Here is a 25,835-nt window from a genome sequence, read left to right as displayed (position 1 = left end):
AAAAAAAAAAAAAAAAAAAAAGGTGACATAAATCTTGGTCAATAAGGACATTTCAGTTTTAAATTATGCATTTAGCCAGTTGATCCTTTCAGCATGAAGCAAAATGCCTGTGCTTTTAATGCCAGACAGGTAGAGTTTTACATTGTTTAATCCAGCTTTGACTGTTCAGTTTTTATGCTCTAACATCTCTGCCAATTTTGTAAAATTGGCAACTAAGCACCTGACTCCTTGAACTGCATCCCAGTCAGCTCAGCAGCATGTATGCAAGCAAAATCTTAAATCTAGATCAGTTTATTCATTTCCACATCTGAATTATAGCCAAAAAGACACCATCACCGGCAGACGCAGAAAGGAGAAAACTAAGGCCAGGAAGTGGTGGTGAAAAACCTCCTGAGGAGCCACCATTCACCTACCAACTTAAAGCTGTGCCACTCAAGTTTGTCAAGGAAATGAAGGACATAGTCCTGACAGAAGCCGAATCTATTGGTTCTTCAGCAATTTTTGATGTCCTTATTTCCCCCTCTACTGCAATTACCAGCTGGATGAAAGATGGAGGCAACATTCGAGAGAGTCCAAAACACAGGTTTATTGCTGATGGCAAAGACAGGAAGCTGCATATAATTGATGTCCAGCTTTCAGATGCCGGAGAGTACACTTGTGTGTTACGTCTAGGAAACAAAGAAAAGACCTCTACAGCCAAACTAATTGTTGAAGGTATTTCCTTGCACCCTGAATATGCTTCAGATTGATCAACAACTCAAAGGCTAGCTATAAAGAACAATTACAAACATTTACATTTAATGCATTTTGGGTAACTGTTGACAGGCATTCCCTAGTTTCCACTGACGTTTTTGTACTTTGATTTGATATAAATTACTTTTCTAGACAGTACTTGTATAGAAGATAAAACACATTTGCCCTTCCCCTTTCCCCAGAACTACCAATACGCTTTGTGAAAACTCTTGAAGAGGAAGTCACAGTGGTCAAAGGACAACCACTCTATCTGAGCTGTGAATTGAACAAAGAGAGAGATGTAGTCTGGAAGAAGGATGGGAAGATTATCAAGAGTGTACCTGGAAAGTATGCTTTGGGTATTATTGGACTGCAGCATGCCATCACCATCACTGATACTAATGACTCTGATGCCGGGAATTACACTGTGACTGTGGAAAATACTGATGTCTCATGTTCATCTTCTGTTAAGGTAGTAGGTAAGCAATCCAAGTCAAACTCTGTTTTATCTCTTGTGATTTTAAGGTGTTTAAAAATTAAACAAACCCCCCCCCCCGAAAGGAGCATTAAAAAGATGCAATTCGCTCTTATGAATCATGCAAGGTAAAGTTGATTTAGTTTTGACAACTATATATTTTAAGACAATAGATTAATTATTATTTAATTTTGGGTACTGATAAATTCCTAGCAAAGTTATAGGGAAAGCTAACTCCTCTAATCTACTGGGTACTTAGGGGATAATTTTATCAAATAAATGCACATCCCTCAGTTTCCCCTTAGGTGGATGTGAATTACTGGAGGTTTTTGTCAGTTCTAACATAGATCCTTCTTAGGAATACGGCCCTCCAGAAATTTAGGGCAAGACTTTGGGAAGTTATTACTCTGCATAAACTCTGCATATATATATATAACGTCTATTATTGAGATGAGGGGAAAATAGTGCCCTGTAAACTGTATGTGCACCTTTCAAATTATAAATATCTTATTTGCCACTTTATACTGGTATATAGGTTTTATTTCTTAAAGGACAAATATAATCTAAATTCCAAAAAAAACATTTTCCCTTCCTTTGATAAAGTTTTGTATAAAAGATTGATTTTATTTATTTCTTGTCTCTCAGAAATTATAAGAGACTGGTTAGTGAAACCTATAAGAGATCAGCATGTAAAACCAAAGGGTACAGCTACTTTCACTTGTCAGATTGTCAAGGATACACCAAATATTAAATGGTTCAGAGGTGATGATGAAATTCCAGCTGAACCAACTGACAAAACAGAGGTCTTGAAAGAAGGAAATCGCATTTTCCTCAAAGTTAAGAATGCTACCCCTCAAGATATTGGTGAATATGCAGTAGAAATTGAAGGTCGCAGATATCCAGCTAAACTTACTCTTGGTGGTAAGGAAGATTTCATTGGTATTATCTAATTAATGTATATGCCTACAATGCTTTATGTATTTGATTATCGCATCTATTTCCAGTCATTTAATAAGAAAAATAATAATAATTTAAATTTGAACTGCTGTAAGTGATTGTCCTAAAACTGATTGATTATGTGCTGTTTTATTTATGAATTTCAGAACGTGAAGTTGACTTGCTTAAACCACTTGAGGATGTTACTGTTTATGAGAAAGAAACAGCAAACTTTGATGCAGAAATCTCTGAGGAAGATGTTGCTGGAGAATGGAAACTGAAAGGAGAAATCCTGAGGCCCTCACCTGTAAGCATCCATAAATTTATAGAATTCATTTAATATGAAAACACCCTTTATGTTAGTCACATGTGAAATGTTAAGCTCATATGCCATATCTGCCCAATGCAGAAATTCATAGGGTTAACCTTTATGGTGATCAACAATTTAGAACATCTCAGAGAACTATATTTCTCAGAGAAACACAAAACATAAACTAATTTTCAAGGGTTCACTATATTACACGAACAATAGATCATATCTCACATTAGCATAGAAATATCTAGTCCCATGTGCATTGCTAGCATGGCATTAACATAAAAAAGATAAGTGTGAAGTTGTGAGGAATGCGCGGTCATGAGGTTTATTTTATCTTTTATTTCCTTTTGAATTAGTTCATTCATTATCATCAGAATATTACTCTGTACTTGGTGGGAAAGTATTTGCCATGTGTTATATAAGACTGGGAGAATTTCTTTTTATGTTAATTAAGACCAGTAGTTTATATTTAGAATACGAGTTTCTCACCAAAATGTGTTGTTTCTCTAGACTTGTGAAATCAAAGCTGAAGAAGGAAAACGCTTCTTAACATTACACAAAGTCAAATTGGAACAAGCTGGTGAAGTGCTCTACCAAGCATTAAATGTAGTCACTACAGCTATCCTGACAGTAAAAGGTACATGAAATAGTACATGCTGCAAAATATCTACTTGGCCCAATTGCACACTGAGCACTTGAAAACTATTAATTTTGTTTTGTTTCCAGAAATTGAACTTGACTTTGCTGTGCCTCTAAAAGATGTCACTGTTCCTGAGAAACGTCAGGCTAGATTTGAATGTGTCCTTACCAGAGAAGCCAATGTTATATGGTCTAAGGGCACTGACATCATCAAAATTGGAGACAAATTTGACATTATTGCAGATGGAAAGAAGCACATCCTTATAATCAATGATTCTCAATTTGATGATGAGGGAGAATACACTGCTGAAGTTGAAGGCAAGAAAAGCACAGCAAAGTTGTTTGTGGAAGGTCAGTATATCGTTAAGAAGAGAGTCAATGTGGGGATTTATAAAGACTGCATCAACCTGAGTAGCCCATATCCTTACAACCAATGTTTATGTTACAGGTATTAGATTGAAGTTTATCTCACCACTAAAAGATCAAACAGTGAAAGAAGGAGAAACAGCTCATTTTCAGTTCGAGCTGTCTCATGAAAATATGCTGGTGACTTGGTTCAAAAATGATGACAAACTCCACACAAGTAGAACAGTTGTTATGACTGCAGAAGGCAAGATTCATAAATTAGAAATCAGAGAAGCGACACTTGATGATATCTCTGAGATAAAGGCTGAAGTCAAGGGTTTGCACACTAAGGCAAAACTCAAAGTCTTAGGTAAATATATACCATATATGCATTTTTAAAGAAGTGGTGTCAAAACTTTGTTGTTTTAATACTATTTTACATTTTGAAATATCTTCAGCTAGCAATTGCTTGCAAGTTTACTAACTGTCTCACACCCAAACTGCCATTTGTAGAAGCTGATCCATACTTCACTGTGAAATTACAAGATTATTCTGCTGTTGAGAAAGATGATGTCATTCTGGAGTGTGAACTTAGCAAAGATGTGCCAGTGAAATGGTACAAAGATGGTCAAGAGCTTAAAGCTTCCAACAGAGTCTCCATGAAGACTGATGGGAAGCGCCGTATCTTAAAAATCAAGAAGGTTGGAGATGCTGATAAGGGTGATTATGTATGCGACTGTAGAACTGACAAGACAAAGGCTAATGTCAACATTGAGCGTAAGTGGCCTACTGGAGAAAACTAAAAACTTTGTAACCTATTGTAGAAGAACTTGAGAGAGTACAGATAAATCAAGTACCATCCTTGTCAGGAGGGTTAGCAACACAATGGACAAATGCTCTGCACTTGGCTTTGTCTGTTGTTGGTTTACCGCTCTTTTTCTATGTAATCCAGTCATCTCTTCTATGTCTTCTTGCCATCTTTTTTTACGTCACCTCTTTCTTTTCCCTGGCACTTAGTCTTCTATGATAGCCTTTTCTAGGAGTTTTTTTGTTTCTGTCTCTTCTTAAAACATGCCCATACTGCCTCATTTCTCTTTTTCATTCTTTACATCTTTTTTGGAATCTTTGTTTTGGGTCCAGGAAACATTCAACTCCTTTTTGTAGCACATTATCTTAAATGCTTGTCATTTTCTCTTTGACTTTGTAAGTGTCCAGCCTTCACAGCTGTATGTTGCTATGAAACAGCCATGCAAATGAGACAACAAAAGCTAGCAGAGGTTTAGAAAATACGCCTCTTAAGGGGAGAATGAAAGAAGTGTGTTTGTTTAAAAGGGAGAGAGTACATTTTCAAATATGTAAAAGGTTATTCTAAACAGGGTGGCAATAAGTTATTCTGCATGAAGAGTAGCACAAGAAATAACTGACTTTATTTGTAACAAGGGAAATTCAGATTATATACTGGGAAAAAATTCTAACTATGCTGGATCAGGTTACCTATGGAGGTACTTGTAGAATACCATCAGTGGATGTTCTTAAGAACAGGTTAGAGGAACATCCATTATTGATGACAGCACTGTATTTGACACTGCATCAGAACAAGGGAATAACCTACGTGACCTCTTAAGATCCTTTTCAGCTATACATTTCAATGCTATGGATTAAGCTAGTTATGATACATTTTTATTATTATTGTTTTAGCTCGTTTAATAAAAGTGGAGCGCCCCCTATACGGAGTGGAGGTATTTGTTGGTGAAACAGCACGTTTTGAAGTTGAAATCTCTGAGCCTGATGTCCGCCCTATCTGGAAGTTAAAAGGCGAAACTTTAACACCTTCACCTGTAAGACTCTCTCATTGTTTTTAAGTCACAAAGTACACTTGCAAAAAAAAACCTGTCCCATACTAATAAGAGGTTCCTTAAAAATAATGCTTTTTTCTTCCTTAAAATCAGGACTGTGAAATAATTGAGGATGGGAAGAAGCATGTTCTTATCCTTTATAACTGCAAACTGGGTATGACTGGAGAAGTGTCCTTCCAGGCTGCAAATGCTAAAAGTGCAGCTAATCTGAAAGTGAAAGGTACTGCCAACATTTTCAATGCATTTTACAAAAATTTCTTAAATTAACTAGCAAAAAAATCAATAGAAACCAATCTTTAAACTGATAATCTTATTTTATTTCAGAACTACCTCTCATCTTTATCACACCGCTCAGTGATGTTAAAGTCTTCGAAAAGGATGAAGCCCGATTTGAATGTGAGGTGTCTAGAGAACCCAAGACTTTCCGTTGGTTGAAAGGCACACAAGAGATCACAAGCGATGAGAAGTTTGAAATTATTTCAGATGGCACAAAACATTCTCTGGTTATTAAAACAGTTGCATTCGAGGATGAAGCTAAATATATGTTTGAAGCTGAAGACAAAAGAACAAGTGCTAAACTAATTATTGAAGGTTTGTTTGTCTTATGCTTCCCTTGAAAATATACCTAATAGCTGCCTTTGAATTGTTTGTATTCATAAACAATGATGCATAATCATTAATTAGATGCTTTGTTGGTATAGGTATTCGTCTAGAATTCATTACCCCCCTCAAGGATGTAACAGCAAAGGAGCGTGAGACTGCAGTGTTTACTGTGGAATTGTCTCATGACAATATCCCTGTTATCTGGTTCAAGAATGACCAAAGACTGCATACTAGCAAGGTTGTTTCAATGACAGATGATGGCAAATTCCATACACTTACAATTAAAAATCTTTCTATTGATGACACTTCTCAGATAAGAGTGGAAGCTATGGGCAAATCCTCTGAGGCTAAGCTCACTGTTCTTGGTAAGTGTATCCTCATTTTTAAGTGCAGTTTCACATGTTGTATATTATCAGAGGCATCCTGTTTGTGAGGAATGAATACTCAAGTGAGAATTAGAAATTCTAGTTTCTGATTGCTCGCTTTCTTTTCTCCTCAGACCCAGTAAAGAAAGTCTTACCTTCAAAAGTCTGTCTAACTTTATTCCAACCATGCAGTTGGCCTGATAAAAGAAACCACCCCTGAAAAAATCCTTGCTTCTCACATAATTTTTAGACCATCATGGCTATAACCAAGCCTGACCTTAGGGAAAATGGCATCCTGGGCAAACTTGTATTTTGGCCCCTTCCTTTGAGTTTAAGTATGTAGTAGTATTAGGAGGGCTGGCCAGGGTGTGAGGCACAGTCTAGGGAGGCAAAACGGTATGGTGCACCAGGCAGGCAGGTGGGTAGCCACTGCTGCTGCTGTGCAGGAGCAAAACAGGTGGACTGAAGGAGGCAACACCTCACCCACATGTGCCCAGCCCAGCTCTGCCTGAGCAGCAGCTGGCAGGAGTGGGCGGCTGTGCTGGGCACTACTGCTGCCCGGGATGAGGCTTAGCCATGGCAGGGCAGGGAGAGTGATGCTGTGAACGTGTGTGTGTGTGTGTGTGTATGTGTGTGTGTGTGTGTGGTGCTCCTTGACCACAGTGCCCTGGGTGGTTACTCACATTGCCTACCTGTAAGGGCAGCCCTGGCTATAACATCAGTCAAAAACTACCAGATTTTTGTTTTTAAATCTCTGCTTTGCCATAAGCTCCCTGTATGGATTAGCAAGCTACTTATTTTCATTGTGTCTCCATTTCCACATTTAAAAGGTAAAAAATCATCATTTTAATGCTTTATAGAAGCGTTGCAATGTTTAGTTAATATTTGTACAGTTCTAAGTCATATTAGTAGGTTTGCTAATAGATTTTTACTGTTGTTTCAGTTTGTAAATAACCCACCATTCCGAGTTATAAGCAAGATACAAATGTTCTTAATGAGGTATAGATTTTACAATAGAAACATGTTTTTAAAAAGACTAAAATCATTATATGTGTATCTCAATTTACACTTGCAGAGGGAGATCCTTACTTCACTGGAAAGCTTCAAGATTACACTGCTGTAGAGAAAGATGAAGTTATATTACAATGTGAAATTAGCAAAGCAGATGCTCCAGTGAAATGGATGAAGGATGGCAAAGAAATAACTCCATCAAGGAATGTTGTTATCAAGGCTGATGGCAGAAAGAGAATTCTGATCCTCAAGAGAGCTTTGAAGAAAGACATCGGAACATACACCTGTGACTGTGTCACTGACAAAACCTCTGCCAAACTCAACATTGAAGGTAGAGTAATTTAAGTAATATCTCTTTTAAGCTTATATATCTTGTTTAAGCTCTTTTCATGACTTTTAGTAAGAGGTTGATCATGGTGGTTCTTTTGTTTTTCCTCCCTAAAACAGATCGCGATATAGAGATTGTGCGCCCCCTGCACAGTGTGGAGGTAATCGAGACAGAGACTGCTCACTTTGATACTGAAATCTCAGAGGAAGGTGTCCATGCCAACTGGAAACTGAAAGGGGAAACCCTGAATGAATCACCTGTAAGCACACTGCTGAATATGTGGGTCTTTAGAGTGGGTCTGAGATATATGATGGATGCAAGAACAGAGCAGGGACTCTGGAACTAATTAATGTTTGTGTTCAGTAACACCCATTCGCCTCATTCTCAGAATGTTAGTCCCCAACATTCAAATATCATGGAAGTGGCTTATAATTAATTAAAAATACATTTTAAAGGCTTCCTATTTACCTTCTTTTGCACATTTGAGCTTTTAGGAATATCTGCATCACATTTTCAAGCTTTTAATTAACATGATTTATCTATTTGAAATTAATAATGATAATTCATAATAATGTATTATGTGTTTATAATGAATTTATAAGTCATAATAACTTTACTCACACACACACACACACACACACACACACACCTATCAAAGGTTTAGATTCTCATATGCACATATTTCTAACAGTGGAAGATTTAAGTAAAACACCAAGTATTAGAAAACTCATAATACAGTTATTAGAACTGGCAATATTGTGATATGGCAATCCTGATGTAAATAATAAAAATGGAAAGGAAAATATTTGCAGGTTAGAGTGGAAAAGAGATAAACAACTGTGAGAATAAAAATGAGGAATGTCTTTTTATAGCAAGAGACAGCTGATGACTATGCTTCCTAGGATATTTCTATATTGCTTCTCCAGCAATCCTGAGACAACTTCTAAGAAGCAAGCCAACCCACTTGCTTCCATTACATTGTACGCTGGAAAAAGTCACATGTTCAGTGTTAGAGTGATACCATACACACCCAGCAGTACCCTCAGGAACAGGGCTTCAAAGCAGAGCGAGCTAATTCAGAGCCCTGTGCGGGAGCGGGTGAGGGCCAGAAGCAGGGAAGGGAGCAGTGCTGACCACTGTAGAGGGCAGGGGTCACTGAGGGGATGAGGGGAAGGGAAGTCTTACCTGCCAGGGCTCTCCGCATACAGAAGATAGCTGCTGCTGCCCAGATATGCTACTACTGTGCATATGTACCTACTGTGAGAAAAATGCCTGAGGTGCAGGAGGGAGAAGGAGCATCACTGTAAGTGCTCTCTGCCTCCACATGCACAGGGCTGCCTCTGTCATAGAAAAGACTCAGGAAGGGATGGCAGGGGGGTGGTAGGATTTTGTCACCCTTTCAAGCTGGTGCCCTGCTTGTCCCATCTAGTTATGTTACTGATGGTTATGATTGAGATCCTGAGAGCATAGCTGAGCCCACTCCAAAAAAACCAATCAAACAACATCTATGCAGCTTGCAGCATAAGCTGCGTGATAGAAATTGTTTACCAGCAGCAACTTTGGGATTGCTGCAGAGGTGGCATAGGCAATACTGTATGTGTTTATTAGAAGTGCCAGAAACCTGTTGGTGTTAGTGATTAGTGTCTCTAGTCTATCTAGAGTACTTTCAAAACCCTGCTATCTACTCATGTTGTATAAGAGTAAATGTATATTTTTATGAATGCTAACGGAAAGAATTCTTAAGGGCATTTGTGAGCCAGCAAACCACTTGCATTATTATTGCACTAGGCAGTGTGGTGGGAGTTCAGATTTTATAAGTCTTCCTAAAAGCATCTAGAACCTAGAAATTAGAGATGTTTTAGAAATTGTGTAGATAAAAAGGTGTTAGCATATATTCTACACACGTGCTTTCTTATATTTTTTAATAATTATTTAAACACAATTGTCTAGGGATATAGGTGCTGTAATTTGTTCATTTTTGTTCTTGAAGGAATGTGAAATTAAGGAAGAAGGCAAAAGGCACTTCCTTACACTGTACAATGTACGTTTGAACCAAGCTGGTGGAGTGGATTTCCAAGCAGCCAATGCCAAATCCAGTGCTCACCTTCGAGTGAAACGTAGGTATCTTTATACTGTATCTTTAGAACTAACAAAAATGAATTAACATAAAACAATGACAATATTGTTGCACAGTCTATTGTTTGGAATACAAGCTGGTGAATCGCTTAAGTGTGCTTGGCACATGGCCATTCTTTCTAGGAAAAAATATTCCAAATAATGGGTTACTTCAATGATTTTGGTCCTAGTTAATTAAAGCATTTTAAAGTATACATATTTTGTTGTTTTATTAGTGCCTGAGTAAAAAATATATTGTCCCCCGGGTCACCTGGTGGTCCTAAATAATCAGTTATGAAACTGAAGTATTACAGCAAAAGGCTTTGTTGCATTAATGTTTCATATTAAGACCGGGGGGGGGGAATAGCAACCCAGTGATAACTGTAGATAGAGTTCAAAGCTTGATGGACAGAGACAGACCACATGGTTAAAGACCACTTGTTTCCCACTCCAATCCCAGCCCTTACTATTTTGGAAGACACATGCCTTATCTAGCAAGAGGTATGCAAGGCTTGGCAGAGAGACAGATGCATTGCAACTCTCCTGCTGACCTTGTTCATTTTAAAGAAACAGGCTCTGCAAATAGGGAATCTCCAGTGACCAACCCTCCCCCTGAGAACCCCAAGTGGCCTCTTCTAGTTAGGAAATTTTAAGAACTGCATTACAATGTCTCTCTGTCTTGGGGGAGTCATCATGAAGGTTAGTGGGTAAAGACAGCAGCTCTTTTTGGGTGGAAGTAACTAATCTGAAGATGTCTCCTCCTTGCCAAGCCCGAGTAATTGGCTTGCTGAGGCCCCTCAAGGATGTAACTGTGACAGCTGGTGAAACTGCAGCTTTCGAATGTGAGCTCTCCTATGAAGGAATCCCTGTGGAGTGGTTTTTGCATGGGCAGAAACTAGAACCCAGCGAGCAGGTAAGGAAATTTTCTGTTACCTGCTTTTTTCTCCTCTTAAATTTTTCCATTCTTCCTTTCCTTTTTCTTCTTCTCACCTTCCTCTCTTATATTTCTTACCTCTGCTCTGCCATCAGAAGTAATAAAATACAGGAATGTGCTTATGCTGCTATTTTAGAATATAATATATTCTCCCTAAAAGAGAAATTGAAGTTTCCTGTAAAGGAAACAGATCTGAAATACCTTGCATACTTATTATACAAATAAAAGCTAAAGAGTCCCAAGGTACTGGTCCCAATGTTAAGTTTTATGCCACAATCATGCTGGAATGATTTCTGCTAATGCATGTGGCAGTTATAAAAAAAATTGTGATAAAATGCATTTCCACATTCTCTCTTCCCCCTGAATGCTTAGCTGTGATCCAGTTCTTCATATATGGGGATTAAGGGGATAAAAATTCCATTTCAGGCATCTGTTCAGGCTTTCCAGATAACTTTTTGGACAGATTTGCTTGCCAAGCATTTCTCGATAGCTATTTTTAAACCTTCAAGTGCTGGCTCTTAACCCTCAGATGTGAACAACTTGGAATGCAAAGGATAAAATATTAGAAGTCTGTTAGGAGAAGGAAATATACTATGAGAACTATATCATAAAATGTGTTGCAATTTTTTAGAGATATTTTTTCTTTTTGTAATTTGTATGTTATACTTTTTTAGGTACTCTAAATATCTAATTTAATAGGGAAATAATACAAAGGTAAATATGAACTGGAAATCTAAAACAAAATACATATCTGATGTATTATGCACATTGATGAGGTTTTAGAACTTATGATGCTACTGCTACAGGTTACTTTAATAAAATTGTTTAATTTTAAATGTATTTTAATACATTAATAATAGAACAAGTATTTTCAGTAAGATCTTTCAAAGTTATACTGATTTTGGCTAAATAAAATTAATTCATACAAAGAAATGGGACATAAATTAAAAAAATAAGACCCATAATTATAGAAATGTATTTAAACTGTGCAGATTAGGAAATAAGCAGAAGGAAAATTCAACTGTATACATCCTTCCTTCTTTATGTCCTTCTGATAAGGTATTCAGCAGAATTCACAGATTTGTTGAAATCTGATAGGCCACACTTTGAGTGCTTCCGCAATGGCCTCAGATGTGCAGCCCCTGTCAACCAGGTGCCCTAGTACCTGTACCACTTCAAGCCCTGTATCTTAGCATAAAACTTTACAAGTCTGTTAATACAATGGATTAATCATTATTACTAACATACTGAATGTATTCAGAAGTATTAAGAGTTCACTGTTTTATTCTTCTCTATCTACACCTTGTGTTGTTATTCTTCAGCTACTTAATGAAATTTTAAACCTGAATTCAAATTTTTGCCTGTATAATCAAAGCTTGCATTGGCTTCACTGGGAATTCAGTTTGTCTCCTCAGTAAAGGATTCCCATTTGTCTTCAGTTCCTCATGCCCGCTTCTTTTGTTTGACCTTGTACTTTCCTACACATTACTTCTAGTAAAATTTTAAGGCCTCAGCAGATGTGCAAGTAAAGGCATGATGGGTTCTGACATGGGAACCCCACGACTGCATTTCCTGACATACCACATATGTATGGCAGCAGGTGTGATTGTGTGTTCAAGTATCATCTTTAGCACTGGTGCAGGGGGAGCCTAGGAACATGATCATGATTCCAGACTCTCTGCACCAGCAAGTAGCAAGGTCCTGCCGCTAGAAGTCCCATTGGCATGCACCCCAATGCCAGGGAGCTCCAGCTGATCTGGGCTCTAAGCCATACAGGAGTCCACCATGCCCTGCATCTGGGAGCTGTCAGCTGCTGGGGCTCCCAGCCACCTGAGCACACCATGTGATGGGGAGACCAAATCAGTTGACAGGGCTCTCAGCCATGGGAGTGCATGGTGCACCCCTGTGATTGAGTGCCCCAGCAGCAGACAGCTCCCAGCCTGCTGATGGGGTTCCTAGCAATGTCTTAAGTGTAACATGTGCCAGGAGCCTCAGAGGCATCTTAGGGATCTCACTTAATCACTAGTAGCAACACTTTTGTGGCTGTAATGCTGGACTCATTCCTAGAATATATGTGGAACTTGCAGTTGTAGGACAGTAACAAATAATTCAAGAATGGACTTAGCATTGGATTGGCAAGAAGTGTCCCTTTAACTAGGCAACTCTCACCTACTGGAATACAGTTTTATGTGTTATAACGGGACTAAATACACTCACAGTGAACATTTCAGTGCCTGTATATTTCTCTAATGCATATCTTCAGACTATGAGCTATACCATGTGTTTCCCTGAAACTGTTGTCACAGTCCATAATTTGATATTTAAGCAATCATTCACAATAAACTTCATCTCAGGCAAGCTTCATTTTACAAAATAAATTTGTTTGGAAATGCATTCACTCTTACAAAGGGATAAACATATTTACATGCTATGTATGCCCAATTAGGCCTTTTTCTATTTTAAATAAGCACATCATAAGAATATGAACATTAATTTCTAAATTAATACTATGCATGTAATATAGTATCTTTAGATTTCAAAATTCTCTTCCTGATATTAGAACAACTAGGAGTATTTAAATGCCAACTATTGGCTAAATAAGAAGACAAAGTAAAAGACAAATCTTGTAAGCACCCTGGTTACATACTTTTTATTTAGCAGGAAAATACCCACAACTCATACCAAAAATAGTAAAAAAAAGCCACTAAAACAATGAACAGCAAATTAAATTGAGTTGAATAAGTGGATACAGACAACATGCTTTCTTGTTCATTCATTAGGTTGTCATGCGGGCTGAAGGAAGAGTTCACACACTTACTCTCAGAAATGTCAAGTTAACAGATGCTGGTGAGGTCACACTGACTGCAAAGGATTTCAAAACTCAAGCAAATCTTTTTGTAAAAGGTGAGTCAGTCAGCATAAGTAGACTTCTCTAGTGACTAGTGATCAATCATGAACCAGAGTGGTTATAGACACTCTTGATTTTAAATTGGTCGGATCTTATCTAAAATACTTAATATACTTTTGGCTATCTCAGTGCTGGAAATAATGTAAACAACCTGGGGCAAAATCAAAAAATCACAAACAAATCTTTACAAAGTTAAAGAGAATCACTTTGACAAAAGATTAAACTTACAGTATCTGTGTATTGATTGGTTAAAGGAAATTAAGTTGGAAGGGCTTTTGATAATGGTTTATAAGTATCCGTAAACTCTAAACACACAGTAGACAAAGTTATTGTTTATTCTGATCTAATGTTTTACAACCATAATAGGTTAAAAATGGGGAAAAGATATTTTAAACTGAATATTATGAAGCATTTCCAAATGGCATATTAGTCTTGTGGATTAGTTTCCCAGACGAGCCCTCTCAAAAGCAATAGCTGAAAATATCACTCAGGAACATGCTGCATGGGGCAATCCTGTATTGACAGATGGATAGCTAATGTTAAGGCAGTGGTTCCCAACCTTTTTAGATTCAAAGGACCCTTTCATAACAGTTGCAAATTGAGCAGCACCCCATTTCAAACACTAACTTATGAATTACAGTACTTACCTCCTTGCCAGGCAATGGTGGTGTGGAATGGCCAGACAGAAGCTAATGTATATGCTTTTTTAGAACCCCCAGTTGAATTTACTAAACCACTTGAGGACCAGACAGTAGAGGAAGAAGCCACAGCAGTTCTGGAGTGTGAAGTCTCCAGAGAGAATGCAAAGGTTAAATGGTTCAAGAATGGAGAAGAAATTCATAAAACAAAGAAATATGATATCATTGCTGAGGGAAGGGTCAGAAAACTCATTATCCATGGCTGCACACTGGATGATGCTAAAACATATACCTGTGATGCTAAGGATTTCAAGACCTCTTGTTTCCTGAATGTAGAACGTAAGTCACTGTGAGATTTTCTGCAAAGGGACTTTATGCTTTTTACTTGTTAATTATAATAATAATAATAATAGCAGCAATCATTTCTACTTGTTTAACTATTATTATCCTCTACTTTGAAAAATATATTTTTCTTATAGCTCTCCGGGTTGAGTTTACAAAGCCCCTTTCTGACCTGGAAGTTAAAGAAAAAGAGTCTGCTCGATTTGAATGTGAAATTTCACGTCCAGGTGTTAAGGTATGTATTATTGATATTCTTATTACCTGATTAGTATTTTAACATGAGGGGGTTTTTTAGTTCTCAATCTTAATATATTATTGCAAAGTATCTCAATTCTAAGTCTTATGATGCATGTATTAATATTAATAACAGTATTACAACATCACTTTAAATACAGGTGCGGTGGTTTAAGGATGGCATTGAAATCAGAAAGGGCAAAAAGTATGACATAATTTCCAAAGGTGCTCAACGAATTCTTGTTATCAACAAATGTCTCTTTGAAGATGAAGCAGAGTATGCATGTGAAGCAAAAGCAGCTAGAACTTCTGGATTGCTTACAGTTATAGGTAAAACTAAATATCCTTTTGAATTTATTTCATGTAAAGAATAACAATATCTTGATGATTGTTTTAATCAAACATTTCTGATTTCTTTTCACAGAGGAAGAAGCTGTTTTCACCAAAAATCTTCCTAATGTTGAAGTAAATGAAACTGACACTGTGAAATTGATTTGTGAAGTCTCCAAGCCTAATGCAGAAGTCTCTTGGTTTAAAGGAGAAAAGGAATTACCTGATGGTGGTAGATATGAACAAATTTCTGATGGCCGAAAGAGAATTCTAGTCATTCATAATGCTCGTCCTGATGATGCTGACAAGTACAGCTGCAGGCTTCCAAGCTCTGGTACAACTGGCAAGCTCACAGTACATGGTAAGTACACGGTACTTTAGTATCTTAGTTTTCAAATGATATTTGGTTAGATAAGAGTATGTAATTTTGTTTCACTTATTTCAATCTTGTTTTTTCAGAACTTGCAGCAGAATTTATTACCAAACCACAAAATGTTGAAGTGGTTGAAGGAGAAAAGGCTGAATTTGTATGCTCAATGTCCAAGGATACTGTTGAAGTGCAGTGGGTGTGGGCCGATATGATACTTAAGACTGATGATAAGTATGACATCATTTCAGAAGGGAAAAAGAGAATACTTGTCATCAAAGACTCTATTTTAGCAGATGCAGGGAAATATGCTGTTATGGTTGGTGAATCTAAAGCAACAGCACGCTTAAAAGTGATTGGTAAGATTGATTTTACTCAAGTATATATGCAGATTTTATTTTATCATTTTATAATATGAGATGTAATATTTTTTCTGTCAATTTCAGAAAAACTCAGGATTATAACTCCACTTAAGGACCAAGAAGTTAAAGAAGGACAAGAACTTGTTTTCAACTGTGAAGTCAATAAAGAAGGTGCCAAAGCTAAGTGGCACAAAAATGATGAGGCAATATTTGATAGTCCAAAATATATCATGGTGCAAAAGGACTTAGTTTACACCCTCAGAATCAGAGATGCCCACTTGAATGACCAAGCTACCTATACTATCTCACTATCAAACCAGAGAGGAGAACATGTCAAGAGTTCTGCTACCTTAACAGTACTAGGTACATACATAATTTGCAACGTGCTAATTTTAGGTTTTCATTCCATCAAATTTAATTTCATTTAAGACTAAACATTAACTAATTTTTATTTTTCATTTTAATAGAGGAGGATCTCAGAATTATTGAGCCTCTTGAAGATATTGAGACCGTGGAGAAGAAAACTGTCACATTCTGGTGCAAAGTTAATCGCCTTAATGTAACCCTTAAGTGGACAAAGAATGGTGAAGAAGTCACATTTGACAAACGCGTCTTATACAAAGTTGATAAATACAAGCACTCACTTATCATTAAAAACTGTGGGTTTATAGATGAAGGTGAATACACAGTCACTGCTGGACAAGATAAATCTGTTGCAGAACTCATTATTGCAGAGGCTCCTGCAGACTTCATTGAACACCTGCAGGATCAGACTGTCACTGAATTTGATGATGCTGTCTTTACTTGCCAGCTTTCCAAAGAGAAAGCAAGTGTAAAATGGTACAGAAATGGACGAGAAATTAGAGAGGGCAAAAAGTATGCATTTTTTATACATTTCTCATGTTAAATTCTAGAATGCTTTGCTGCTTGTTCTGAAGTTTAATAAATCATTCACTTATTTCTCTCTTGTAAAGATATCAGTTTGAAAAGGATGGAAATTTGCACAGATTAATTATAAAAGACTGTAGACTGGATGATGAATGTGAATATTCCTGTGGAGTAGATGATAGAAAATCTAGGGCAAGACTTTTTGTTGAAGGTATGTATACATTTATACAATATCTGTTACCAGTTCTTAGTAATTAGAAGAAATACTAAACAAATACAAATTAATTTATATATATTTCAGAAATCCCAGTGGAGATCATCCGCCCACCACAAGATGCTTATGAAGCTCCGGGTACTGATGTCATTTTTATGGCTGAACTGAATAAAGATGGTGTGGAAGTCAAGTGGTTAAGAAATAACATGATTATAGTCCAAGGTGACAAACACCAGATGATGAGTGAAGGAAAGTTACATAGGCTGCAAGTGTGTGAGATAAGGCCTCGTGACCAAGGTGAATACAGATTTATTGCCAAAGATAAAGAAGCTAGAGCCAAACTTGAATTGGCGGGGAAGTTGTATACTTCGTATTTCTTTTTTTAATTTAGGAATAGTGAATAAAATGGTGTCATTAAAGTCTTGTTTTCTCAAATAATTTAATAAGAATATGTGGTCAAGTGGAAAATATTTGGAGTCTCAATAAATTAAATCGTAAGTGTCCAATTGGCAGCCCATGTGCCACGTGTGGCCATGTGAGCACCCAGGGTCTTTGGGCTTTCCCTCCACACTCCAGCTTAAGCTTTCTCCCCTCCCCTCACTTCCCCCCAGGTGTGGGGTGGGATGCAGTCCATGACCCAGGGGAGACCCTTGTCAGGGAGCTGAGGTAGGGCCTGGGACAGGGAAAAGGGGGTGCTGAGATAGTGTGCAGCTCATGGGGCCTATGACTTACTCTGGTGTGGCCTCTGCTGGTGTAGCCCATGTGGCCATTTAGAAGTTGTACAGCCCTGAATTAAATGTCCAAATGTCTATATTTGGTAGACAGAGGAGTTTTCTAAGTTGCGGTATCTGGGGGTGGGGGAAGGGGAGCAGGGGAGGACACTCAGACCGACTGTAACCTTTCCATTCAATAATAGGCAGATTTATTGATACACAGTGATAACAGAAAAGAAGCAATGCAAACAATCAATTGTATATATCTACCAAATCCTAAGGCTCATCAGAGTCAAAGTACATCTGGTCAGGACACAATCTTCACTCTGAGGCTTGCTCTCTTAGGTGCCACATGTCAGCTTTCCGGAGGTGGGATGCCAAGGCCCACAACCCCACTCCAGTAGGGTTCATGAGACATGCTGGTCGTATGCCCTCGGTCCATGGTGGTCTTGGGGACCCTTCCCCAAGGATACAGGGATGGGTACAGGGATGGGGACCCCTCTCGGGGAGGAGAAGGAGGAGTAATGGGGAGGGACCAAGGAGGGAGGGACAGGACAAAGGGAGGGAGGAGGGACAGGAAGGGACCCTTTATTACTCTCAAGTCTTTGTTTTTGTATTCTCCTTCCCTCTTGATGACTCCTTATCCATGGCTATCACTGGTTGGTTGTCTCTCTGTGGTCACATGTCCACATAGCCTTCTGGGGCTTCTCCTTGTTTGGTCTGTTCCCCCAAAACTGGGACTCAAGCTCCTCTCTGCTCTGGGTCCTTGTTAGCTAGCGCCAGTTATTTTGTGTTATGGAACAGTATGGTATATACTTCCCCAGTTCTCAGGCTGTGTCCTTGTTGTGTTAGACAGCCTGTCTGCTTTCAGGGCTATGAGAAACTCTGTTTGTAAGACCCAAGCTTCTTAGAAATCAATTAATCCCTGCTGCCAATCCTGAACCCTTATCATGTATATATCTATACCTGTAAGCCCATTCCCAAAAAACAGACCTTTAAATGTCATTTCTAAGCCAACAGTACTGACTGACTTCATTTACCTAGGCAAAGCTGAATTTGTCTGTTTGGGGCCATCCTGCAAATATAGAAACAATTTATTTAAAATTCACGTGCAACTCATTTGTGCATTAGTGCCTGCATTGAATATGCAAAGAAGTTATTTCCAAAGTATAAATACTCATTTGCCTTATTGGTCTTCATTAGCTGCACCAAAAATCAAGACTGGTGATCAGCACCTTGTGGTTGATGTTGGGAAGCCTTTAACCATGGTTGTTCCATATGATGCATACCCAAGAGCAGAAGCTGAGTGGATAAAAGAAGATGAAAGGCTGCCTACAAAAACTGTTGATACAACAGTTGACACAACCACCTTCAAAATTTACGAAGCTAAGAAATCAGATAAAGGAAGATACAAGGTTATACTTCGAAATAAACATGGCAAAGCTGAAGCACACATCAATGTAGATGTTATTGGTAAGCTTTCCTTTTAATAGGGAACATTGGTTTTGTTCTGTTTACATCTGTTGGTCATGATCCACCAATGTAGCTATTCAGTACAAACTGCACAGGAAGGAAAAACCCTGATTTTTGCTAGTGAAGGTTTATTTTAGTTTGGAGCAAGAATGGGCCATTTCAGTTCAAATCATGACCTACATGTAGGTCAAAGTGAAAACAAAAATGAGATCTAATAAAATATTTTTCAAATACATTTCAGATGTTCCAGGTCCAGTTAGAAACCTGGAAGTCACTGAAACATATGATGGGGAAGTCAGCCTTGGCTGGGAAGAACCAGAAAGTGATGGTGGAAGTAAAATAATTGGATATGTTGTTGAAAGACGTGATATCAAACGTAAGACCTGGATTTTGGCCACTGATCGTGCAGAAAATTGTGAATTTACCGTTACTGGACTTCAGAGAGGAGGAGCTGAGTATCTCTTCCGTGTGAGTGCAAGAAACAGAGTGGGCACTGGGGAACCAGTGGAAACTGACAAACCTGTAGAAGCTAAGAGCAGATTTGGTAAGCAGCAATTTTGCAAAGTAGATCAAAATATTGGTTTAGCTTTTGTATTGTATTTTGCTTATCTTTATCCCACTGTAACTAAATATACATCATTGTTCATTTCTCCCCCCAAATTAAATTGCAGATGTTCCTGGTCCTCCTCTGAATGTACAAGTTACTGATGTGAACAGGTCTGGTGCTTCACTTTCCTGGGAGCCACCAGAGTATGATGGAGGCTCTCCAATTACTGGCTATATTATTGAACTGCGCGAAAGAACTTCAATCAAGTGGGAGCCAACTATGAATACTTCAGCAGATGAATTATCTGCAACTCTGACTGATGTTGTGGAAAACAACGAATATTTCTTTAGAGTCAGAGCCCAAAACCTGGTTGGAATTGGCAAACCAAGTGCTTCTACACATGCAGTGAAAATTATGGACCCAATTGGTAAATGTGCAGTTATTGATAATGATTTTTTTTATATTATGAAGTAAATGTGAATATACATAAAATGTATGTGAAAAAGATACAAAGGGTAGTGGAGGGAGAGGTGGGGGCTGAAAATGTAGCATGACAAGTTAGCTCTTCCTACTATTCTTTTTGGAATCAACCAGACAGATTTTACAGCTGTGTGGTACAGAAGCAAATCCTGGTAAGAAGAGTGAAATCTTCTCTATATAATTCTAAGTTTTTCAAATACATGATTTATTAGAATTAAGTAAAAGTTTTAAAAGGAGTATTTAAGGTATCAATGAAAAGTATCATTCAGCCTACATACAGTTGGATGAAATCTCCTTTTCCAGTTTCTAATGTCTAGTTCATTCAAATTCTTTTCAGAAAAACCAAGTCCCCCCATTAACCTAGATCATTCAGACCAAACAAAATCATCTGTGAAGCTCACATGGGAGCCTCCTCTGAAAGATGGAGGAAGTCCAATATTGGGCTATATTATTGAAAGACGTGAAGAGGGAACAGACAATTGGATCCGTTGTAATGCAAGACTTGTACCTGATCTTACTTATAAGGTGGGATGGTTCATTTTCAATGAAAAATTCAGAATGTATTCACAAATTTTACATTATTTTTAACTTGAAAATATTTTTTGTATCTTTTTAGGTAACTGGATTGAAACAAGGAGCCAGTTACTACTACAGAGTCTCTGCAGAAAATGCAGCTGGTATATCAGATCCAGCTGAGGCAATTGGGCCACTCACTGCAGATGACAGTCATGGTAAGTGTTACTTGGTTTAATCTGGATAGTTAATCAGTTAATCAGTTATGACAAAGCTGCATACTTTTCAGAGTATCAGGTTGCTGCTATACATGACATTCACCTATGATACCAGTACTGAGTGCCAGCAGCCAGTGTCCCAGAACCTTTGATATTCTTCCCCATAACCAGCTCTGAATAAGGGCTGACTGTCTTATTGAACCTGTTTAACTGTGTGGGCAGCTGTGCTGAAAATGATGGCCACACAACTGCCCAGCCAGCTATTGATATACAATATATTATACATAATATAAAAATACATACATTAAAATTTTTACTATAAATAGATGGGAGTTAAACTTCCCAGCTATTAATATTTAGAGATTTCCAAAAGAACATGTTAGATGACAAAGGACAGGAGCAAGAAGCTGCAGTTGGGCTCAGGTGGCTCCTACTTGGGTGCTGTTGGTGCAGACAATGGTATTATGGATGATAATGTAAGAATCAAAAAGTTTGATGATATTTCATGGAATCAGTTTTTATCCTTTTTCAGTTGGACCTACAATGGACTTAAGTGCATTTAAAGATGGACTGGAAGTTATTGTCCCAGAGCCACTGAAGATCCGTGTTCCTATCACTGGCTACCCTGTGCCAACTGCAACATGGTCTTTTGGTGACAAAATCTTAGAAAAAGGCGACCGTGTGAAAATACAGACTACTGCAGCTTTTGCAGAACTTGTCATTACTCCAAGTGAACGTCCAGACAAGGGAATTTATACATTAAAACTAGAAAATCCTGTGTCATCTGTTTCAGGAGAAATTAATGTTAATGTAATTGGTAAGTAGGTAAACCCATTTTGGGATTAAATTATTATGGTAACATCTAATACTATCTTGGTATCCTAACATCTTTATAGAGTAGGAAACCATGCCCCTTTCAACAAGCCAGGTACATTAAACAAAAATTGACTTTGCTGAAGTCCTTCTATAGTAGTCTTAGGCATATATACATCCAAATAATCTGGAAAAGTCCTTCCAGGTTTGTTCTCCTGGTAGAGAAACTTACCCACAGCCATGTGGACAGACATTTGAATGCTCAGTCCCTAAAGAGTAAAAAGCTTGCAGTTCTGAGAATGTGCATCCAAGGGGGTGGCATGTGCACACATCTCAGCATGTTCTGCAGGCTCCCTTAGTCTGCCTGGCAACCAGTGACAGCAGTGCATAGAGCAGCCCTGATTGGCTGACCCAGACTGCCCATGGTCAGCCTGTGTTTCCCTGTAGCACAGTGTGGGGAATTTGAAGGGAGGGGGGAATATTCTGTTCCCTGCTGCAGCAGCAGAATTCAGCAAATGACACACTGTCGCCCTGGCTGGCAGGGAACAGGGGCTGCTGGAGGACTACATTCTCTTTTAAGAGAAACCACATGTACAGATATTCACTGTCCCAGGAGAAACTCTCCATGGAATAATTTATCCCTTGCTCTTGCCAGGTTATTTTTCTCCTGGAGTGGCCAGAAACTCTTCCAGGAGAAAATGAATGTTTGTACAAGGCCTTCGTTTTAGTTTTCAATTTGTCATTTTGGTGAGAGTGTCTAAATAGCCAAAGACTCTGAATACACAGATGCAATGTAGAATATGATAAACTGGTGACTTCAAGACAAATTAACCAGATTTTTGTCCCTTCTAGCTCGCCCAAGTGCACCAAGAGAACTAAAAGTTGTAGAAGTGACCAGGGACACAGTACAGCTAACATGGGAAACCCCAGAAGATGATGGAGGAAGTCCTGTGACTGGCTATGTTATTGAGAAACGTGATATAAGCCGTAAAGCATGGGCCAAAGTAAGTTTTCCCTTTTCTGTTTTCTTTAATATAGCCCTCATCTCCTATACTTTTTCTATCTATAGTATTGTACTTTCCTTTTTTGGGGAGGATTCCAGAAATTAATTGGAACATACATTTTCCTCAGGTTATGGATAATGTTGTTGACCAAGAGTTCACCGTACCTGACCTTATCCAAGGAAAAGAGTATTTATTTAGAGTTTCAGCATGCAACAAATGTGGGCCTGGGCAACCTGCATATATTGATGAACCTGTAAATATGTCAGCACCAGCAAGTAAGCTATTTTCATCATGTTTCTGCTATTTCTAGTTTCCGTTTTAGGAAAAAATCTTTCTCAGAATGGGTTCATATATATTATATAATATATATATATAAAATTTATTATAGCTGTGCCTGATCCACCAGAGAATGTTAAATGGAGAAATCCAACATCTAAGAAAATCTTCCTAACATGGGACCCACCTAAGTATGATGGTGGTTCACGAATCAAGGGTTATTTGGTAGAGAAATGTCAGCGTGGCACAGACAAATGGGAGCCCTCTGGTGATACCGCTGAAACAAAGTAAGTACATTAAAGTTGGAAGGAATGTCATTTTAAGTAAATAAAATATTCTATTCTCACCATTTTAAATGCTTGAATTATTTTATAATTAACAGAATGGAAGTAACAAACCTTAAAGAAGGTGAATGGTATTCATATCGGGTTAAGGCTTTGAATAGAGTAGGAGCAAGTAAACCAAGCAAGCCCACAGATGATATCCAGGCCATTGATGGAAAGGGTAATTATTGAAATTACTGAATTATAGCATCAAGAAAGCATTTATTTCCTTTTAAAGTTTTTTTGTAATACTAATAATGTTTTAATTTTCTTTTAAACCAGAGGCCCCAGAAGTGTTCCTAGATGTGAAACTGCTTGCTGGAATCACTGTGAAAGCTGGAACAAAGATTGAGCTGCCAGCTACAGTAACTGGAAAGCCTGAACCTCGGGTTACTTGGACCAAGGCTGAAAAAATTCTGAGGCCTGACAATAGGCTTACTATTGAGACCAAACCTAATCATTCCACAGTCACTATTGCTGAGAGCAAGAGAAGTGACAGTGGCACCTACATTATAGAAGCCGTAAATTCCAGTGGGCGTGCTGCTGCTGTTGTTGAAGTTAATGTTTTAGGTATATCCATTGATTTGTTTGCTTGTTTATTTACAACAATCATTTATTTATTTACAAGAATCAACATTAATGTAGCAAGCTATGTAAGCAGAGAAAACTAACATTCATTTGTGTCTCCCACAGATAAACCTGGCCCCCCTGCTGCATTTGATATATCAGAGATCACCAATGAATCCTGTGTCCTGACATGGAATCCTCCACGAGATGACGGTGGTTCTAAAATTACTAACTATGTTCTTGAAAGAAGAGCTGCAGACAGTGAAATATGGCACAAACTGTCATCAACTATTAAGGAAACAAACTTCAGAGCTACAAACTTAACCCCTCATAAAGAATACATCTTCCGAGTCAGTGCAGAGAATATGTATGGTGTTGGGGAGCCAGCTCAACATACCCCCATTGTTGCTAAATATTCATTTGGTAAGATAATTAATTTGATGCTCAATTTACTAAGTACTTTTACAGAAAATATATGTAAGTCTAGAAATGTTATTTTGTACTTGTTTGTTAATTTGTACAGATACCCCAGGTCCTCCAACCGGTCTTGTGCCTACAGAAGTCACTAAAGAGTCTGTGTCTTTAACATGGAGTGAACCAGATGAAGATGGTGGCAGTCCAATCACCGGTTACTGGGTTGAGAGACTTGACCCTGATCTGGATAAATGGATAAGATGCAATAAGATACCAGTAAAAGATACAGCATTCAAGTATGCCAGCTATCAATTTAGTCTGTAAATGGGATTATAAATGTAGATAAAAGTCCTTCTCAACAAATACCATGTTCTATCATAGTCTTTTTCTCTTTCATTGCTCTCTAAATGTAGACCAACTAATAATAGATGCCATGCTTTTTGTTGATGCCTAATTTTAAATAAGAAACTTTTTAAAAGATTGAATCTTCTCTTCCCTCCTCCCCGCTCCCCAAATTGCCATAGCTTCTTTCTCTAAATGACTGACCAGGAGTCATTCTCAAAGCTAATACATCACCATTCTAAGCATTTAGTTGCTCAGGGGATTTTGCAAACACTTTTATATAACAGTCATTCAACATTCAGTCCAGCAAGCCAAAACACATGGCAGTTGTCACACATTAATCTTTTCTATAACAGTATATCTTGCTAGTGTCAGCATATCTGCCTAGAATCTTTAATTGATACCATGTAACATAATGTCTTTATCGATAGCTAGAATTTTTTTCTGTTTGGTAGGTTAGTCAGGGGGTGGTTTACAGTATAGTAGCTAATACAGTATACTAATTAATACATGTAATGTTAAGCATACATAAATGGGTGATTTGTATTTTATTACTAAATACACTTTGTATACATGATTAACAGAGTTAAAGGCCTTAAAAACAAGAAGAAATACAAGTTCCGTGTCCTGGCAGAGAATCTTGCAGGACCTGGAAAGCCCAGCAAGGAGACGGAACCAATCTTAGTGAAAGATCCTATTGGTATTATGAATATAATATTTCCATGATTCATTTTAACATAATAAGTTATTTCCTTGATTTTAAAGTGTTAATAATTATGTAACATGATTCCAGATCCTCCATGGCCCCCTGGCAAACCTACTGTGAAAGATGTTGCCAAGACATCATTATTCCTCAACTGGACAAAGCCAGAACATGATGGAGGTGCAAAGATTGAATCTTATGTCATTGAGTTACTAAAGACTGGAACAGAAGAGTGGGTCAGAGTGGCTGAAGGAGTTCCCACAACTGAACACTTCCTCAAAGGGCTTATGGAGAAACAAGAATACTCATTCCGTGTAAGAGCTGTGAACAAGGCTGGGGAAAGCGAGCCTAGTGAGCCAAGTGACCCTGTGCTATGCAAAGAAAGACTATGTAAGTATCTCAAAATATTATTAAATCACAAGATTCACAATTTTTAAAGTAAAGCTTAAGATCTGTCTATACATAAAGTTTTACAGGTTTATGAAACTTTAAAATCTTACCTGTATTATTT

The 25,835-nt window shown here is 37.9% G+C and overlaps 1 protein-coding gene across 1 annotated transcript in view; it reads left to right on the top strand.

Moving 5' to 3' along the window:
* TTN (titin) overlaps positions 1-25,835 on the top strand; it is a 312,981-nt gene that overhangs the window by 197,331 nt on the left and 89,815 nt on the right. Inside the window, exons 193-233 of the mRNA XM_019522860.1 lie at positions 319-714; positions 936-1,211; positions 1,853-2,128; positions 2,311-2,450; positions 2,970-3,096; positions 3,186-3,449; positions 3,547-3,813; positions 3,957-4,220; positions 5,142-5,281; positions 5,393-5,519; positions 5,624-5,890; positions 6,001-6,267; positions 7,343-7,609; positions 7,726-7,865; positions 9,597-9,723; positions 10,492-10,634; positions 13,436-13,559; positions 14,274-14,540; positions 14,681-14,778; positions 14,939-15,107; positions 15,202-15,468; positions 15,567-15,833; positions 15,921-16,199; positions 16,304-16,712; positions 16,811-16,935; positions 17,026-17,290; positions 18,853-19,124; positions 19,366-19,668; positions 19,796-20,098; positions 20,489-20,676; positions 20,768-20,882; positions 21,415-21,699; positions 22,548-22,699; positions 22,827-22,974; positions 23,088-23,262; positions 23,358-23,479; positions 23,581-23,868; positions 23,992-24,288; positions 24,389-24,575; positions 25,206-25,321; positions 25,415-25,714. Coding sequence (XP_019378405.1) covers positions 319-714; positions 936-1,211; positions 1,853-2,128; positions 2,311-2,450; positions 2,970-3,096; positions 3,186-3,449; positions 3,547-3,813; positions 3,957-4,220; positions 5,142-5,281; positions 5,393-5,519; positions 5,624-5,890; positions 6,001-6,267; positions 7,343-7,609; positions 7,726-7,865; positions 9,597-9,723; positions 10,492-10,634; positions 13,436-13,559; positions 14,274-14,540; positions 14,681-14,778; positions 14,939-15,107; positions 15,202-15,468; positions 15,567-15,833; positions 15,921-16,199; positions 16,304-16,712; positions 16,811-16,935; positions 17,026-17,290; positions 18,853-19,124; positions 19,366-19,668; positions 19,796-20,098; positions 20,489-20,676; positions 20,768-20,882; positions 21,415-21,699; positions 22,548-22,699; positions 22,827-22,974; positions 23,088-23,262; positions 23,358-23,479; positions 23,581-23,868; positions 23,992-24,288; positions 24,389-24,575; positions 25,206-25,321; positions 25,415-25,714 — 9,009 coding nt within the window. The remainder of the gene's footprint in view (positions 1-318; positions 715-935; positions 1,212-1,852; positions 2,129-2,310; positions 2,451-2,969; positions 3,097-3,185; positions 3,450-3,546; positions 3,814-3,956; positions 4,221-5,141; positions 5,282-5,392; positions 5,520-5,623; positions 5,891-6,000; positions 6,268-7,342; positions 7,610-7,725; positions 7,866-9,596; positions 9,724-10,491; positions 10,635-13,435; positions 13,560-14,273; positions 14,541-14,680; positions 14,779-14,938; positions 15,108-15,201; positions 15,469-15,566; positions 15,834-15,920; positions 16,200-16,303; positions 16,713-16,810; positions 16,936-17,025; positions 17,291-18,852; positions 19,125-19,365; positions 19,669-19,795; positions 20,099-20,488; positions 20,677-20,767; positions 20,883-21,414; positions 21,700-22,547; positions 22,700-22,826; positions 22,975-23,087; positions 23,263-23,357; positions 23,480-23,580; positions 23,869-23,991; positions 24,289-24,388; positions 24,576-25,205; positions 25,322-25,414; positions 25,715-25,835) is intronic.

Source organism: Gavialis gangeticus, unplaced genomic scaffold (genome assembly GCF_001723915.1).
Source record: "Gavialis gangeticus isolate Ggan-Ray unplaced genomic scaffold, GavGan_comp1, whole genome shotgun sequence".
Taxonomy (NCBI): Eukaryota; Metazoa; Chordata; order Crocodylia; family Gavialidae; genus Gavialis; species Gavialis gangeticus.
This window is presented reverse-complemented; position numbering and strand designations above follow the sequence as displayed.